The sequence below is a fragment of the Varanus komodoensis genome, unplaced genomic scaffold (genome assembly GCF_004798865.1).
Source record: "Varanus komodoensis strain SLA01 unplaced genomic scaffold, ASM479886v1 scaffold1, whole genome shotgun sequence".
Lineage (NCBI taxonomy): Eukaryota > Metazoa > Chordata > Lepidosauria > Squamata > Varanidae > Varanus > Varanus komodoensis.
The window spans coordinates 44,148,900-44,168,769 of record NW_025335268.1 but is presented as its reverse complement, the minus strand read 5'-3'; the positions used below and the strand labels follow the sequence as shown (position 1 = coordinate 44,168,769).

The window sequence follows — 19,870 nt, the reverse complement described above, 5'->3', positions numbered from 1 at the left end:
TCTCTGTTTGTCTCCACAACAACTCTATAAGGTAATTCAGGCTGAGAATTAGTGACTGGACCAAATGCATCCAATGAGTTTATGGCCAAGCATGCAACTGACACCAGGTGTCCTCAGTCCCAGTCCAGCATTCTAATCATTACACTATATTGGCTCTCAGTAGCTAATGAAATTTGATAAAAAAAGAAAAGCAGCTGGAGAAAGTGCAGTCTTGAGCAGAGCAAGATGGGCAGTGGGAAGCTGGAAAATATGGTAATATGATACTGAAAATAGTTGTTGTGAAGCTGTGACTCTATTAAGGGCCAATATTTCATATTATTTAATTTTTATCGAGCATTTCTAGAGCATTTTTCAGCCCTAACAAGGACATTGCCCATACAGCCTCTTCTATGGGGCTACAACAAAGTTGAGCAAGAATAGGTGGGTCACAGTTGTTTAACACTGCACCAATATATGATATTGCATATAGGTTAACATTTCCTCCCCTTATTCTCCTCCTCACATTTCATTCAGGTATGGTATCATTATCAATAAGAATTATCAACTGTATAAAATTCAGTAAGTATTTTCCATTGGAGCCTTAATGTCCTTGTAGTTCAGGGGACTGGATGCATGTTCTACAATAGTGTAATTTTTATCCAGGTATTGAGAGAAATTAAGATATTAAATCAAGATATTAATTTGACAGCTATTATTTAATGTCTCCGGTAAAGATAACATGTTCTACATGTCTTATATTTTACCCGACACAAGCCCTGTAGTTACCGAAAAGCTGGCAAAATTTCGTGTGTGTCTTGCAGTTAAATTGAGAGCCCAGAGAGCTTGGTCTTGGTTTGCCTACTGCTGCTTTATTTGAAATGGTACCTCGTTCAGTGTCCTACTTTTTTGGTTGGTAAGTTAATCTGATAACTATGATAAACAGAATGGTGTTCTATCGTTATAATAGTTTATTGTATCACAGAGTCAGTATTAAGTTATGTAAACATAACTAAACATTTTTCTCAAAGCTACTACATAAGTTTAGCCACTTTAATGCTTGAAACGTATGCCATGTAGCTCAGAACAACTACAGTTTAAAGAGCATCAACCCCTTAAAAAAATAAAATCCACATTCTAGATATTATCTCTACATCAACTAATTCCCCTTAAATCTGATTTTCATTCGGTCTGGGCTTTCATTTATAAAAGCAGATGCAAAATAATTGCTTAATATGTCCAGAGCTTCTCTTATCCACTGGCTGTAATTCCCTGTCAGTCTTTCTTACTCAGGATGATCTTTTTTCCCCCTTTATGTTTTTCTGCTGCACATATGCTTGGAAAGCCTTTTACAGTCTTATCAAGACTTTGACTATTGGCTTTACTGTATATGTGGGTGACTGCAAATTTTTACTAGCACTATTTTATTGGATATGGTCTGTGAATGCAACCAGATGACTCCAAGCACTACCCATCAAAAGGCATTGTGCAGCTATTGCAATCTCCCCGTTTTAACTGATTTTCCGTGATAAGAGAGAAAACTGAAAAGGGTTACAAATGGAAGCCAAATGTTTGAGGCTGCAACTGTCCTTGCTTACATGTGCTCTATAGCGGCTTCCATTCCTGACATGTTCAACCACCATTTATGACCCTCATTTCCTCACTGTTTCTTCTGTCATTTCCTCGTCCCCCCACTCCAAAAACAGATCCATCATGGAAAAGATTGAGTAATTGAACGTGATAGCCTTTGTTTGGAGCACCCAAGTTCAAACACAGGCACAACCTGAGTGCCCAATTTGGGTTGCTAAGTGTGGCGCGGCATTGCAAGAAAGTCGGTCACAAAACAATTAAATCAAGAGTTAAATTCAAACTAAACTGAAAACATACAACAGTTTGTGGATCACCCTGGGAGTAGATTCGCGGGCCAAAGTCGCCCCCGCACGTCAGCTTCCTTTGAGGAGAATTCGCTGCCCTTCGGTCACGAGGGCTGCTCAGAATGCGAGAAACCCGCCCGGGGCCGAGGCGAAGCGCGCCCCCGCGCATTCTGCAGCACTGCTGATAGCGGCAGCACTTAGGGGCCTAATGCTGCCTCACAAAAAAGCAGTGTGATGGCGTGGGAGGGAAGAGGAGGGAGAGATGCTAATTCCTGCTCTTTCAAAGGGGCCTTTTCATCTCTGCTCGCCCTCCCTCTTGGGGCAGATGACAATGAGCCATTAGCTCACTCTTGCGTTCCCCAGAGCCGCTGTGCCAGCACAACAAGCGACATCTGACACCGAGTCCCACTGCAGTGGGGCCAAGCCAAGCGCGCGCTCCCGGCCCACCGCCCCGGCAAGCAAAACAGCCGCCCTTCGCCCAGGCGACGTGCTTTGCCGCCGCTTCAGCGCAGCTAATCTCAGCTCTCCGCGCAGGCCGCCTGCAAAGGCGGCGAAATGCCTCCCCCGCCCGCGAGGTGCCGTCAGCACCCCCTTTGCAGCACACGATTTCGGAAAGCGGGATTGTTTCCCTCCTTTGCAGTGTGAACGAGGCAGCCCCGCCTCGCCACATCCCCCAGGGGTGGTTCCTGCGCCGCCGCTAGTACAGCCTGCCAAATATCATTGCATAAGGCGCTGCGGCTTTATGTAAGTTTCTGAGTTCGGAAGAGGAGGAGCAGTTTGCTTCGGACAGTACTGAAGAAAGCAAGGTGCGGGGCTAGCAAAGGTGAGTGTGTGTGTGGGAGAGAGGGACTGAGAGAGGAGCTTTGCAGGGCTTCAGCTGAGGATAGAGAATCTGCACCCTTCACACCGGTGTAACAAGCCAAAAGTCAGCAAGTGTAACTTTCCAACTCTATATTCTGTACTGGGAAAACGCTGTACTTGTGGGAATGTGTGCATGTCCTCAGGCTGCTCAAGGCACGGAGCTTTTCATGAAGGAAAGATACGAAATCTAGGAGGAACGTGTCGTCCTTCACCAGCCTGTTTCTCTCCATCTGCCCTAAATAGCTTGGGCACTAGTCAGGGTTCTGGGAGCCATGGTCCAAAAATCTGGTGCTAGAAGGCTAGAATAAGCTAGTAGTGGAGTAGACTTGTGGGATATCACCAGAACCTCAAGGACTACCAACTGGAAGCAACAGTGGGGAGGGGAATAAAACCTACTCTTAAAGGACAGGGTGCCTCTAAGCATATGTTTAGGCCAGGAATTTGTTTTCAGGACTTGAATGAACTCTCAGACCTGCACACACAAAAAGCGACCCAGAGTATGATGGTGCTACCCATAACTGTGTTCCTTTCTTTATTCAGGATGTTGAAGACTATAAAACAAGCACTCTTTTCTACAGGGCTGGAGATGCCCAAATGGACAGCACTGCCAAACCAGGTGACTAGGGTTTAGATTTCTAGAATCAACCAAAGGGAGATCTACCATACAAGAAGAGTGGGGACTGATTATCTGAGATTTGCACATGGAATAGTCCTCATGTTCCTGAACAACCTAGGGATCTATTCCAGAAGGCATTACTAAAAGTATGAGGATGATAAGGAGTTGTCCGGCAAGAATGAATTTCACTTATTGATAACTAATCAAATATTTGGTGGCTGTGCTTGAATGTCTACTAGCAGAGTATTGCTACATTAGAAAACCTATCTATTTAACACTTATTTAGGATTACTATCAATTTACACAGCAACACCATGAAGCATTCTCTAAACTTTTTCTTGTCCTCTTATCCTTTTTGTTTTATAAAAATCAGTCATGAGAAACTTAGGATGGTGTTCTTACAGGAATGTTAGGTGGAAAACTTACTAATACTTCTGTCTGGACAGAATACTCCTTTGGCACTTACACAGCAAATGAGGGGCCATAGGATATTCTCGATTTCCAGATCCAAGGTCATACACAGTGCTCCAACAATGGAGGGTAAAATCCACTGTTCCTTGCCCTCCCATTTCACAGAAAGAACCATGTCAGCTATCTCTCCAAAGTGAGGAATGCAACCTAAGAGATGCGGGAGAAGGAGCGTTTAAGGTGGTTAGGAATATCAGCTATCCCAAGACCTCTCCAGTCTATTTCCCTTCCCCTCCAAAACACCTTTGCTGGATGTGCAAAAATGTTCGCAAGTGAAGAGTGCTTTTGATGTTTCTCCCACCCTGCATAAAATAATCTCAATAGGATTACACTTTTAGTAATTCTTCCCATTCAGTATCACCCTCAAAATCTTTCTGCTTGTAGATGGAGAAGCAGATGGAAGTTTTGACTAAGAAATTGGCAAGATGGGTGAAAGTGAAACAGTTCCTCTTCATCCACAAATTTATTTGCACTGGTTAGCAGTTTCTCATAGCTACATATATTTTTTTAATCTAAAACATTTGTGAACTATTATTCATTTGTGTGTGATGTCTAGTTATGCCCTAATTCACTATTAAGTGTGTAGTATAGGACCTTGCTCCAGGTTAGCAATGGTAAAAGTCTTTGAGATAAAATTTTGAAAAGTGAAAATTGAGAGAGAAAATTTAGAAAAGGTCTTGTTGTTTTGTTAACAAAAATTAGTCCCATACTAGTGATGTGCATTGTGCAAATGCATTTTCTTTGTCTAGAGTTAGGACAGAACCAATTTAACTCTTTCTGTTTTGCAGTTTTCACTCTACTTTTAATTAATTTATTTTGAGCATTCTGCATTTATAGTATGAAGATGATTAATACAGTCATAATTTGTCTTCCCTGTTTTGTTCAGGCTACAGATTATGAAATTCGACAGTATGAAGCTGCCAAGTGGGTATGCACATCTGTCAAGACTGTGGACTGGGACTCAGCCATCAGTACTGGTTTTACGAAGCTTTTTAACTATATTAAGGGCAAGAATGAAAAAGGTAGGGTATATTTTGATCAGCTGATACTCTACTGCTTCCCTGCAGTCAGTCTTTCCCATTCAAGAGGAAAAACACAAATGCCGGGCTTACATATTTCACACATACTCGATTATCCTATGATTTCACGTAGGGAATGCTGGGTGCATTCTGTAGTCATTTTGAATTGGGTTAATAAAATCTGGACCCAGGCAAGTATAACTTGGTTCACATGACATGGTGAATTTATAATGGATTTAATTGCCCACAGTGAACTGCTATTTTGAGTATGCAACTCACAATCTGATTACAAAGAGTGATTCAAGGGTACATAACACAACCCACACATAGTCCTCAGTTAGTAACCAGTTCACATGAAACAGTAGAACCTCCAATCAGAGGCCACACATAGTTCAGCATGGGTTAAATAATCCATGCTGCCCTGACTGTGTTGAACAAAAGAGCCCTATAGATTGATCATAGGTTAAACAACTCACAGGTAATCTCCAATTTATAGTTTGCTGTCACAGGGCAGCTTACCCAAAGGCCAATTTGCAGGGTGGATGTTTGTATCAGGGAAGCAGAACACAGACGTAATACAAAACAGAAGTCACAGTGAGTGTGAGTCTCACTCACTGCAGTCTTTGTAGCTCAGATGAGAGCTGTGAATACTGCAAAATCTAACTTCCGTATTTCAGTTGTATTTTTGTCCCCTTGTTCTTCATTTAAGCTGTTTATTCTTGCTGGACATAATATGAACTGGCCACTCAACAGTGTATACTCCTGGCTTCTGCCCAGGTGTATGCCAATTGTGTCTTAATCCACAATTCACTTAACTGGCCATAATCCTAATATTATCTATTCCTGCTTCAAAGCATTATGAGCACAATCCTCTGGCATTACTGCTCAGTAGAGGGCCCCTATCTTGGCGCACTCTGTCTATCCAAAGCCCTGCTGGCAAAGACCAGGCTGGGCAACAAGAGGTTTCTATAGCCCCTCCATCCTCCATTTAAAAAAAAAAATGTTGAGCTCCATATGCAGCTACATACATAAGCAGGGAAGCATGAATCCCCAGTGCTGAACAAGTAAGGGGTAGTGGTGGACAGCTTGATGAAAATGTTGGCCCAGTGCACAGTTGCTGCACAAAAGCCTAGCTCCATGCTAGGCATAATTATGAAAGGAATAGAAAATGATGCTGCTGAAATCTTAGTCCCCTTATACAAATCTTTGGTAAGACTACACTTAGATATTGTGTTCCGTTCTGGTCGCTTTACCTGAAAAAGGAAAATCTTGAGTTGGGAAAAGTACAGAGAAGGGCAACAAAATGATTGGGGGCTGGAACAACTTGTAAAATCTGCAGAATTACATAGTTACAACATATTGAAATATCCTGTGCAACTGGGAACCCTTGTAATATAGCTGCAAATCTGGCACACTCAACTCTCCTTTCACAGCAGCCATTGAAAGAGTTTTAGATGGTGAGAGATTAACTATCTTTGCCACTGACTGATTGTCCTAGTAGACCTATATGAGCAGCATTTGAAAACAGAATAAATATTTTGTTTACAGATTGTGAAAATCTTTTATAATTGTATTGGAACAGTTCATTCATATTATTTGTCAGGTGCACTCTCAAATATTTTTAAATGTTGCTAACCCTTTAGCATGGAAGTTGGCATTTTGCGTGGTATGCTCCTGTCTAGTAAGCCTAACGAAGAGCCAGTGTGGCGTGGTGGTTAACAGTGTTATACCGGGACTTAGGAAATCCAGGTTCTTGTCCTTATTCAGCCATAGTCACTGTTGGTTCAGATTCTATCAGTGTATATTTGAAGGTGGGATTTTTGGCCCCAGTATTCATACTTGCCTGTGTCAAACCGCACTTTCCATTTTGATGCCCATCCGCCCAGCTTGGAACGATCCCTTTGGAGCAACCCTTTTGCTTTCAACAACCCTCAATAGGTTAGTGTCATCAGCATACTTGGCCTCTTCATTCCTCCAGGTCAGTTATGAATAGGTTGAAAAGCGCTGGTCCTAATACAGAACCCTCAGGGACTCCACTGGTGACATCTCTCCACTGGGAGGAGTTGCCATTTATTCCTACCCTCTGTCTTCTGTTCTTTAGCCAGTTAGTGAACACCAAGAGGACTCTCCCCTTCCCCTACTCCATGAGTGCTTGGTTTGCTCAGGAGCCTTGCTCAGGTGAGGGACTTTTGTCAAAAGCCTTTTGGACGTCCAAGTAAACAATGTCTACTGCATTGCCTCAGTCTACATGTTCATTGACTCAAGGTACTCCAATGAGTTAGTGAGATAAGACCTCCCCTTGACAAAGCCGTGCTGATTTCAGCAGGGCTTGTCCCTCTGGGTGCTTACTGATCTATCTTTAATAATGCTTTCAAGCAGTTTACCAGAACAGAAAATAAGCTAACTGGCCTGCAACTAGCCAGATTCCTTTTTAAAAATTGGTGTTACCTTGACCATTCTCTAATCCTCTGGTACAAGGGCTGATTTTAGGGAGATGTTAAATATTTTGGTAAGAAGGCCCTAGCTGACAATTGAAAAGTAAAGCAGAAAAGGCACTGAAAGTAGGTGAACCAAAAGTGGGATGCACTTTTCTGGCTGATAATTTTCACTGTCCTCTACTGCTTCCACACTTCCAGAAAGGGAAGATATTAACTCTCTATCACATGACAAATGCAACTCAGCATAAGCAAATATAAAGTAATGCATGTTGGGAGCAAAAGAATTATCCAGCTTTAAGAATAAATTGATGAGATTGGAGCTAGCAGACACTGGCCAAAAGAGATCTTGGGGTTGTGATGGACAGTTTGATGAAAATGTTGACTCAGTGTTGGCTGCTGTGAAAAAGACGAACCCTATGTCATAATTAGAAAAAGAACTGAAAATAAATCTGCCAATATCCTATTGTCCTTTTATAAATCTATGGTACAACTAAAAGACCTGTGGGCTGGAGCAATTCCCCTGTAAGAAAAGATTAAAGAGAATTACCTTAGAAAAAAGATAAGGTGTACACAGACTTATAAATGCTGTGGAAAAAGTGGGCAGGGAGACTTTTTTCTTCCTTCTCTCATGACACTAGAACCCAGGATCTTTCCATGATAAAAGGGCAGATAAAAGGAAGTATTTCTTCACAGCTCATAGTAAAATGATGGAATTCACTTCCACACCGGGGGAGGGGAGAGTTCTCAGCATCTGCTAAGCCTGATTAGCTATATGCTGCCTCCATTATCAGTTGCTGAGGAAGCCAGGCGTGCTTTGGAAATGTCTAAAAAGAGACACTTCCACCTATTGATCAAAGGGAAAGACCATAACTCTGGGGCAGAGCATCTGCTTTGCATGCAGAAGTTCCATGTTTCAGCATCTGGATGAGATGGAAAATCGCTTGCCTAAATTCCTAGAGGGCTGCTACAAGTTAGAAAATTAGAAAGGACCAAAGGAGGGCAACAAAAATGATCCAGGGTTTGGAAACACTGCCCTATGAGGAGAGACTGAGAGAACTGGGAATGCTTAGCCCTGAAAAGAGAAGACTGAGGGGGGACATGATATCCCTGTATAAGTATCTCAAAGGCTATTACCAAGAGGAAGGTCAAGAGTGTAGGACACGGAATAATCAATTCAAGTTGTGACAACCCAGATTCAGGCTAGATAGCAGGAAGTTTCCTCACTATCAGAGTAACATGACAGTGGAACTAGCTGCCTAGAGATGTCATGGACTCTCCAACACAAGAGACATTGAGAGGAACTGGACAGCCATCTGAATGAGATGGTGTAAATTGGTGTTCTGAAACAACAGGGGGTTGGACCTGATTGCTTTCATGACCCCTTCCAACTCTACTATTCTATGATTCTAGAAGTCAATGCAGACTAGGGTTTGGTGATGTAGTGTCGGCTTTCATGAAAGCTAGAACGTAGAGCCTCTGCCTTATATAAATGGCCTTTTGGGTAAGTTACTCGTCTTTTGTCACACCTCCTAACTCAGCCATTTTGCGGTGGTGTCCAGGACAGTCTCTTAAAGGATCAAATGTGCCCATGAGCCAAAAAGAATGCATATCTCATACTCCTGGATGGCATTGACCAGTGGTCTGACTCAGTAAAAATCAGCTTCCTCTGTTGCTATAGGCTTCTCCATATTTAATGATAAGACTGCAAGCAAAAAGCACAGATGCTTGCAATAATATTTAAAGTTTTATGCTCCTTTGTCAGCTGTGCCTCCCCAGGATCAAGCCATTTTGAACACATTAGACTCCCATGTGAACTACTAATATTGTTTCCTCTATGATATAGGAGTTCCGTGAATCCCCTTAGGATTGGGATTTAAGTTTCTTTTTAAATGTTTGGATAACACATTAAGTACTGCCCTGACCTTGCCTCTTACAGGAATCAAGATAGATATGACTGCTCCCGTGACATGCTTTGTGCAGCCGGGTGCTGGCCCATTCTGTGAATCCACAACAACCGTCTCTTTTTATGTACCATCTCAACACCAGGCGAATCCACCTAAGCCCACAGAGGCTGATGTGTTCATTGAAACCAAGCCAGCAATCACTGTCTTTGTCAGGTAAGCATTAGGTCATTATGCATCTGTATGTGTACTTGATAGCATATGCATGTAGTAATGTATCTATGTAAAAGTCAAAATAAGTATGTTTCTGTTGCATGCTATTTTGGCCCTCACTCTAACAACCTTAATATGATGTGAACCTAAGCAGAGGCTACTCTGGGATTCAAACAACAACTGGGAAGACAAATAGCATAGACCTGGAAGCATTAATCGCAAGGCATTTTTACCAGAATTGTAAAGTCTGACTCACTGATTATATCACGATGAATTTATTATATTTATAATATAATTTATTATATTGACATATTATGTCACAGATTTTTGAGGTCGATTTTTTATGCTGTTAATGTTCAATATTTATGTTTAATTTAATGCCTTTGAATCTGCACTGTTCCAAGGTGCATATTCTAGTGCGTGCCAGCCTTGCAGCACTGCTCTGGGAGGTGCTGTGGTGCCTGCACTGGCCTGGTGGGGACGGGCACTGCAAGGCTTCCACAAAAGAGCAGCATCTTTGCCACTTCTAGCCCCTCACCCCAGTGGGTTCATCAGTGAACTGGAGAGTCATCACGATGACACATCTGTCCTTCACGAACCACATGCCAGTAGACATGTTCTGCTCAGAAGTAAATCACATTGTGTTCAGTAGCACTCACTTAACAGTCCATGGCATTGTCTTCAGTGGGGCTTCTATGGAAAGTCAGCATTGGAGAAGGGCTGCATTTGCTTTCTGGAATTGCTTTTGAGTGAAGGTCATGCAGGTACTGACGCCACTGGCTTCACCCTCTGGGACGCAGGAAAACTGCAGCAAGCAGCATCACAGGCTCCATCTTGCCTCCATTATTTTTTGTGAGGATGCATGTGCAGCTTTTTTTCTTTTTAAAAATAATCTCTGTTCATTCAGGATAATTTAATGGATGGGGGAACCTTTATTTTTAGGGCTACTTGTCTGCACGTATTTCCTTTCCAGTTCCTGCTACTTCCACATTTGTGTATAACGCAAGCTCATATTTTCAACACAGTGGAAATGGTATTCATTACGTGTCCCAACAGTAATAATTTTATGTTGGATGAACACCGGAGCAGTGCTCCTAGATTTACAGAAGGGGCTCCAGTGTAGATCCCCCCTACTTGCCCCGGTGTCTAGCTTGGCCATAAGATTTTCCCAGAATGATTGACACTATTTCTTTGATCAATCCTTAAAAGGCTTTTCTGCTATCTTTTGTGTGCCACCTTGTGGTGATTGAAAGTAAATCTTAAATATATTTTGTACAGGTTTGGTTAAGGAACAAATTTCAGAGGTCTTAAAAAAAGTAAAAGCAACCCTAAAGTTTATGATTTGCAGTTGCAAAGATGGTTTTGCAGTTGCAAAGCTGACATTTCCTCCATTGATGACTAATTTTGCTGCAGATCCATTTGCTTTGTAGACTTGTAAAAATCCTAACTGCTCTTCAACAAATAGCCCTGACTGGTAGAAAATATTTCACTAACAATTTCTAAGTATCAGGCAGAGATTTGTACCTACAGAAGCTTTTTGTTTCTTTCCACTGTTTTCCCTGAAAAGCAGCGTTGGAACTCATTTGTGTGTGACTTCTTTCACACACAAGTTAGCAACTTCACAGAGCAGCTGCAATGCTAAGAGCTGGTTTGTATTTGCTTCCAGGCCCCACAGAGGCCTCAGGAGTTTACAACACACTTTATACCGTCTGTGCTCATGTGCAGGTGCTGTACTGTCCCAGTTGGCACAATCACGCCAGCACTTCTGAGCCACCAGTTGTGAGCATTATGCACTCCTGTGTGTATACAGCTTCTATGCAGAGATGCTGGTTCAAACGCAGAGGCAAGTACTACCCAAATGGGCGCTCAGACGGTCCTGTCATCTCAGATAACATTCTCACAGGGACAAGCAACTTGCACAACTTTCCTAATGGATTGGTTTAAGATGTTCTGACTTTGGCGCATCTTTATATTGTTGCTGATGATCTTGTCTGTAAAAGATGATAACCTGCCACAAGGATACTTTCCTGTGAGGATATACATCAGAGACATTGCAGATAAATCCTTCTGTATTTCTTTGAATCCCTGTGCAGTAAAATATTTCTCTTTTGCATCAACATAAGTTAATTGAAGTACAATAGCACTTCTTCAGTTTTACTTTGATAAAGAGATTCTCAAAACACATTAGAACCTGCAAAATATTGCTCGATCTGCCTTTTTGTCCTTTACAGCTGTCTTTTAAAGCTTTTGTCGTTCTTGTAAACACATATGACACGTTGCATTTTTTGCTGTTCTTACAGATCATTTGGAGGCTTTACCAATGCTAAAAAGAATCAAGAAGAAATACTGGCACTTGCTGAAAGTCTGAAGCGGGATGGGAGAGCTTTTCAGGAAAAAGTCTATTACAGTGCTGGCTATGACAGTCCATTTAAATTGCTGAACAGACACAATGAAGTTTGGCTTATCAAGAAAAGCTAAAACCTCAGCAATGCAATTATAGGCTTAATATCCAAATGTGTCCTTAACAAAAGGTAGCTTTTCTTAACAGATTAAAACTCTATTTTTGAATATTTTTTTCTAATATATTTTCCTATACCTTCTGCTGCCTAATCTTCTGTGGCCTGCAATGTATCACTGCCAATATAAAATAGATACGTTGTTATAGCATGGGTATAGCAACCATGTATCTAAAGGCACAAGATGTACAATATTATTAAAGCAGTAACTTTCAGTAGAGGTGAAATTTTACCTTGAAAATGTGAGCAATTTCTCCCTTCCTAACAGCTGTCTGTATAACCTGGCTAAACCTTATTGGAATCTGTTTATGGAAAATTGAGTTTCTAAATTATTATGTGGATTTCCAGGTATTCTAAGGCAGCAGAAGGGTATCAAATCTAAGAGTCAAGCAGTGCTTGATATATTGGAGAGAAGGGGGATAGGAAGTTCTTCTCAAAATACTTCTGAATTTAGCCAAAGCATCATTTTCCTTGCAATCTTCTAAACATAGCTAAAGGGTCATCACAAATTATAATGAAGCAGGGAGCTCAGGGGCCTTATTTCTTTGTGTGTTTTTCCTGCTACAAAAAGTGTGCTTTGTAATGTGAGTGAGCATATGTCACCACAAGGAAAGGCAGCACTTTGTCCAGATTGCTGTGTTGGTATAACCAGTTTGATAGGCCTATTTTAATGAGGAGATCAATGTGGTGCTTGTCCTTACAGGTATTTCACTCTGTGGGATAAGCCTGCATACTTTTTCCCATTCATTAAGCCTCTTGATATAGGGACCTGTGTATTTTTGCCTGTGAAATATCCTAAGGTGCTATATAATAAAATTTTCCTAATTTGGGTATTGTTCAGTCTGTGCACCTCAACTGAAAAGTGTGGAATACTGTAAATTCTAACTCTTAAAATGATTTGTAATTAACTCTTAGAATGATGTAGAATTGAATTTGAAAGCTGCTAATTGCATAGCTTCTCCTAATGTATATCCCTTCTTACTGCCCCTTCCATCCAAGTACTTGTTCATACTATTTGGAGAATCCAGAGAATAGCAAACTGGGACAGAGAAGAAATCTATGTAAGCACATGGATGTTATATTAATACTATGAGGGGGAAGCACCAGCAGATTTCAATATTAAGTTCTAAAACATGACATGGAAAAAAAAAACCTTTTTAAGAGGGGTTGGGGTCCTCCAGTGATCTTCCAGTTGTTGTTTGACTTGAACTCATATTAACCCCAGCATGAAGGCCAATGATCAGGTATGACAGGCACTGTAGTCCATCAATATACTGAAGGGTCAGAAGTTCCCATGCCTGCTTTAGGATGTTATTTTATGGTTTGTTTACCCACAGCTGTGCTCATAGCAGGTTCACACGATACACCAAGCTGCAGAGGTTTCTTGTGCAGAATGGTCTGTTGTGTTGTCTGAATGGCTGTTGTGTTATTTCAGCATGGTACATTTAGGTTTCTAGAAACCAAGAAACAATCTCTTCTATCGTTTTCACCCATTTCATTCCAGTTGTCAAAACTGTTGGGATGGACTAGGCAGTTATTCTGGGCATGTTTTCCGAGAGTGGTGTTGCACTGACTTGTTGGGTGAAGATGGGGAGGGCTGGGAAATGAGGAGTATGGGAATTGAGGGCAGGGCGCAGTTGTCTCAAGGCTGTCACACAAACGAGGTGCTCAGACAGATCATGAGAAGAGACAGGGTTTGGAAGAGAAAAGTGGGACAAAGGAGAGGAGGAAGACGAGCCCTTGCCCTGTTTGGTGCCTGACCCAATGGCATGCTGTTGGGATAAAAGCTACCTAGTTAGAGGGCCCGAGTAGATCTAGAGGAACCCACCTTCTCCAGAGGGACCTAACCAGAGGGGTGGAGCCCAGCGTTACTGAAAAGGAGGGGTTTTGGAAGTGGTTTCTAGTTTGGGCTCAACAATTCACTGTTTGTGCTTAGAGACTAGCCTTCCAGTGGCTGTAGCTTGCTGGGTGTGAATTGGCAATGAAGAACTATCTTTAGGACTGCCTGTTACTTAGGAAGCTTGAAACAAATAAGGGGAAAACCTGCTTCCAACACAAACCCAGCATTGTGGTTTCCATAGTTATGCAGCTACCACAAAGCCCCTGGAAAGTTTGGCAGTTGCAGGAGCTGTTCCAGATATCTGGGGACTGAATTTCAGGTACAGTGCCTGATGGGAATCACATCAACGGCTGAAGGACAGAGGGGAAAGTGGAAACCATGTCAGTGTAGAAAAGCACTTGTCTGACAGGCACATCCAGGCAAAACGATACTACAAAACAAGGTGTTGTGACTTGTAAATCCCAAACAGAAGGTACTTTCTGCACTAAACAGTACAGGGGATGGTTTAAAAAACAAATTCTTGATAGGAAGTCTGGCTTACAAAGGTAAGCATGGCCTGTGGAACCTTTTTGCAACCTGGTACCCTCCAGATGTTTTCAACTTAGTTTCCAATCATCCCTGATCACTGCTCCACATTGGAGTTGCTAACATCTGGAGGGTATCTGCTTGAAGAAAGCTAGTCTAAGGTAAAACAAGAACTGATAAAAGGAAAGAACGTTTTTATTTGTCTACATACTTAGGTACAAAAAATACTGACCATCAATAATGATTTTGCTAATGTGAGAAGCTATTGGTTTTTGTAATTTATTTACATTTATTGTGACATTTATTGCTAACAGATTAATCAAAATACAATGGGCATTTCTCTAATGTTTGCTCTGAGAGAAATCATAAACTTTGTTCAGCTGCAGAGTGTCATGGTGCAAAGCAGTGTATTTTGCCTGTGATTAATATCAACAATAACTCCCCTGTCCCCAGTTAAATGGTTCAGTTACATATTCAAACATGTAAGCTTTGCTTTATGAAATATATACTGGAATATTTATAACTGTTAAAGTTCTTGAGTGTACTTTTTCCAATGTTTTCAATAAACATTAGGCTCTTGGGTTTAAAAAAAAGCAGCAGTTTGTACACATTTCTTGTTTCAAGGTATCAGAGGGATTACGTAATAGAAACATATTAGCTCTTGAGTGAGGAAAACAGGAACACTGGATTGTTGTGCCGCTTAGGAGGAGGAAGACTGATTCCTGCAGGCATACAGCACGTTCCACTAAATACAATGACTCTGATTCAGTCACTCCAGCATACGCATTGACAGGCGCACAGAGGGACATTCCAGCCTTTGTGAAGCAGGATATTGCATAGGGTATGGTGAGAAAGCATGAAGTGCTCTTCCTCAAAAGAGAAGACTGTTGAGGGCTTTCAGTAGTGACCAGAAGCCTCAGTTGCACTTGTGAATGTTTAATTCCCATTTACTGGAAAGCACGTACGCGTGTGCGCAAAGCAGGAGCCTGCCACTCCTGCCCCTGAGCCAGGCCCTGCGGTTCCTGAGCAAGCCTTTGCTGCTGGTGCCATGGGCTGGGTCTCAACAGAATGGCGTCCACTGGTTCCCAAGTGTTATTAACTGGAGACACAAGATGACAAATGGCAGCCTTATTTATTGACGCAGTCACAGCATTGTCCCCATCCCTTTCTTGAACTGAGTAAAGGCCCCTGAAATTTACAGTACTAACAAGTACAGAGATGGAAAAAAGAGTCAAGTGTTTTTCAGTAAAATAAATTATCTACCTGGAAGATTTATCTTAACATCTAAAAACACAGAAATTCCAACATTGGCAGGACAAAAGTTAAGAACATTATGTACAAATATTATAAAAAACCACACAGACTACCAACTTATGCAAAATTCCTTTTCAAAAACTAAATGTTTCTTTAAAAAACTGTGATCAAAATTGTAGCTGATATTTTATCAGTAATATCCTTTACAAATAAGAAAATGTTATTTTTAACTCATTGGTAAATACTCAGGAAATTAAGCAAACTCTCCTAAATGTTTATGGTTATTTCTTTTCCAGGAAAATTTTGACTATAAACTAAAGTAACTTATTCTTTGGTAACCAAAAGTAAGAAAATTTTTGATATTCCAAGTGATATGGTATTCACAAATTGTCCTGTTGTGATAAAGAACTGTTCCAATGATGCAATTTCCACAGAGCTTAACTGAAAAATTCAGGGCACTCTGCAATCTGTGTAAGTTCTTAAACAATGGATTTGTTTGCAAATGTAAAAGTTAATGGCTGTTAACTTATTAGGTCTCACCATGATCTTGCATTTACACACACCCTCATTACAAATCTGGGCTTGGTATTTTAGACCTCTACAAGGACATCTAAATTTCCTTTCAAAGAACCGAAGTCATATGGGAGTCAGGGGGGTAGAGGCTTCTGGGAAATCAAATAGACGGGCTGTAATATGGCTGCATAGCAGCCACTTCTGTACTTCAACAGTGCTTTTTCCTGTTGTATTTTTTTAAAAAATTAATCCAGACTCTGGATGACCTGTTATCATATGATGAGATGATCAGAGCAGCAGAGAACCCCACACTAGGAGAAACTGCAGGGTAATGTCAATCCCGCTAACTCTAACAGGCTGCTTATTTCATTCCATCAGTCCCTGCTCAAGAGATTACTAAATTTCATAAATATAACACTTCAAAAGCTACTGCCACCCTGTACCATAGAAGTTCCCATTCTCTCTGCAAGTTTAGTTTTTACGCCCTGAAAAAAGAAAAAGAAAACTATCACAAGCAACCCAGAATCTAAGAATATCTGCTGGGTTTTTTTTCTTTCTAGAGGATGTTTAAGGCTTTAATGGAGAAGTCTTGTTACTAGTTTATTTGAAACTAAAATGGCTAATCCAAGAAAGCCATGGAAAGGTATCAGTCTGTGGTATCCATACATGAGCACGCATTAAATGCTTGGCAAAGACATTGTACTGACTAGAACTTTCTTCTAGGGCTGGCTTCTTACTTGTTACGTAACACCTTCTGGATGTTTAACAGCACAGTGCCTTGCTTCTTAATCCTCACTTAAACATTTTTAAGCTGATGAACATACATATATCCTTAAAAGGATGTGGAGTCATCATTAAGTTATCAGGTCTGGGTGCAGTGCAGTATCCTCACTGGAACACACCTCTTCATTAACGTCTGTGTCATCACTGTCAAACACATCAAGCTGACTGTCTTGTTCCTCTTCTAGAGGCCTGTGAGTCCTGTTCTCCACAGGTTCCACTGCTTCTGCATCTCCCTCACTGATAACAGTCATAGGGCTACTCTGGATCCTGTTTCGAACACTGTATTTACTACTTGCAGCAGAGGGTGGGGTTCGAGATCGACTATACCTGGTGCTGGAAAAGGACAGGCTCCTTGGCATCAGGCCTTCACTTTTGGCCCATTCTTCATGAGCACGCCTACTTTTGGTAGGAGAGCAACTTGTGGAACTGTCAGCCAGGTCCCAAGGTGAATCTACCTTGGCTCTCTGAAACCTTGGGTCTGTATTCTTAAGCATCTCTGCTGCTGACATGCGAGAACTAGTGTCTGAGCGACTCCCTTTTTTAAGCAGCAGTGCTTTGAAGTTATCATTGCTGGTACTACTCTTACGAACATTTCTCTGAATTGATCCTGCCTGCTTAAGGGAAGCCAGAGTTGGAGAAGCACCAGTGGGTGTAACTGGAGGTGATGGAGAATGATTTCGGGTGCGGTCATCCTCAGAGTCTTTGCGGCCAAGGACTTTCCTTTTGGATCTGTGATTTTGATGAGAAAGAAAAACAGAAAAGCGGTATCAGTTACTGACACAGAGCTTCCTATGACACACTCTAACAGTATCAACAAGCAAGTGGATAAATAAATGCTATTAAAGAATGTAATAAAGGGATGATATCAGAAAAAGAAATGGAATATACCATTATCAGTAGTTTAATTCTGAAATAAAAAAAATTATTTGGTCCTAGGATGGCAGTAAAGTTTACTTGTGAGTACAATGTTTCTTTCCTTATTGGTATTCATATTAATATGAAGCTAATATTTGAATCATGCAAATTTTATTTTCTTAATGGAACGTCTTCCGGTGTAGTATTCCCTTCCAAATAATTGTAGCCTACAGAATATACACTAGTTACATTTGTCGAGGTGTTTAGAATAAAAATGCCAAAGGAAGTAGGGGAATTGATGATATAAATGAAATTCAAATGCTCTGTGGGAACTAGTAACCTATTAAGCATTTAATTTGCCTATAACAGCAATTAGCATGTAGCACATGGTATTAAATATTAAGCATCATTTTAGAATTAGCTACATTAACTTGCAGAGAGGAAAAGGAATCTTGCCTAAAAACAATTCATATGCACAGAGGCAAAATCACAAAGCTTAAAGGTTAAAAGAAGAAAGTAGATGAGTGATTAACTAGGGTAAAATGCAAGCAATGTTCCTTTCAAATTAATACCAACTATATATGAATGTGAGCCAAGCACTCAAACTCATTTAAAAACAATACCGGAGCATTCATTTGAGCAAGCATGCCACAGTCATTTCCTTTGGCCTACGCTTATTTGACAAGTGATTAAATTAAACTTGCCATAGGAAGAAAGCAAAAAATAGGACTGTTCTACATTTATTCAAACTCTATATATTTCTGCTGGTGCACTCCGCCTCTGAAAAGAATAGGATTGCACATGTGTGTTTTAAAAGTTTGGGTGTCACAGATATGCTGCATTTAACTAAATTCTGTTCACTCACTCATGACCTTATAAATGCAATGAGTAAAGAAGGGTGTATGCAATGCTGGGTCAAAATAAACAGGCCTAAACTAATTAATGATGTAAATGAATATATAATCCTAAACTAAAAATGGGTTGCTAATAGAAATTTGCAAATGATTCCATATACAATTCTTTGCAAAAATCAATAAGAGTTCAAGAGGAATAGGGAAATGTATTTTCCATGTTTATTTCAGCTCAGAAACAGAGCGGATATAACAATTTACTGATATAAAATAAGATTAGAAATGCAGATTCAACTGAGAGTCACATAAACTTGCATAAGCAGATGCTTCTGAATTCTATGTTCTAATATAGAACTTATTCTATATTATTCATTTATTTATCTGTGTATCAGTTTAACAACCTCCCCTACATATTACTTTGTAATCAAGCAATACACACCATTCCCATTATTAAAAACACAGAGCACCATCCACAGAAAAATTAAATGGCCTGAAGCACAACTGAAAAAAAGGACTCAAAGTGTCTTTTTCGTACAGCTGCGCTATTTACTGTGTGACTCCTCTCTGGTAATTGTCTCTCATGACAAGCAGAGATGAAATTTGCACTATGACAAAGTAGCAAGGAAAATAAACACCAAAGTGTTGTAAATCAGTTAATGAATGTTAATGTATCCATTGGACATGCTTTTGTCTCTTTCACAGTATATAACTTAAAGGAGGCCGCACAATCAAATCTCAGAAATTTTCCAGATTTTGTAACTAAAGCATGTTCAAGTCTTATTAACACTTGAACATTCCTTTTTTACAAGGGAGACCAAGGAGAGGCTGTTAACACTTTCCTATTCATTCAGTCTCGCAATATGATCTGGTTCACACATTAAAGGCAATTCATGGTTTGCTCAATCCATGAACTTGCAGGATCCAGTGGGAATGAACAACAAACACAGGGCTGCTTAATAAACAACCAAGAGTGACAGATTTGTACATTAGAACAGCCACCCTAGAAATAGAAATAGGGTGTTCCTGGCTTATATACAAAGGCAGAAGTAACAATCACAAAGCAGACAGCATGCTTGGTTGCTCTGATGTGGTTACTGCTGACCATTACATGGTCTAACCTGTAGTTAGATGTGACTTGTAAACTGAATCCAAATAATTATTAAAGGAGAATGTGTAAGACAGTGTGAACTGCAATGAAAGAAAGCAGTCCTAGCAGCAAAAAAAAATCCTACCCATGTTTAACATTGTTAAATATGAACTGGGCATGGTTCAAAGTTTTCTACACTTGGAGCCAGTTTGCTCCATAGCAAATTGTGTCTATGAGTAAGTGTGTTACTTCTAGCATGCTCCTGACTTCTACTTTCATT

At 40.6% G+C, this 19,870-nt stretch overlaps 2 protein-coding genes across 13 annotated transcripts in view; one reads left to right on the top strand and one right to left on the bottom strand.

The window, feature by feature from the left end:
* The first annotated feature begins 2,584 nt into the window (after positions 1-2,584).
* HEBP2 (heme binding protein 2) lies at positions 2,585-14,333 on the top strand. Its single transcript, XM_044423753.1, has 5 exons — positions 2,585-2,673; positions 3,252-3,327; positions 4,682-4,817; positions 9,189-9,369; positions 11,667-14,333. Exons 2-5 carry the CDS (start codon positions 3,253-3,255, stop codon positions 11,842-11,844), a joined length of 570 nt encoding a protein of 189 aa, XP_044279688.1. The 5' UTR covers positions 2,585-2,673; position 3,252; the 3' UTR covers positions 11,845-14,333.
* Positions 14,334-14,512: 179 nt separating this feature from the next.
* Positions 14,513-19,870, bottom strand: part of NHSL1 (NHS like 1) — a 180,404-nt gene continuing 175,046 nt past the window's right edge. For 10 of the 12 annotated variants that reach the window (XM_044423652.1, XM_044423676.1, XM_044423660.1 and 7 more), the window contains one exon: positions 15,361-17,526. In XM_044423652.1, the coding sequence (XP_044279587.1) occupies positions 16,869-17,526 (658 nt within the window). In that variant the 3' untranslated portion in view covers positions 15,361-16,868. The other 2 variants (XM_044423692.1, XM_044423733.1) reach the window with 2 other exon arrangements.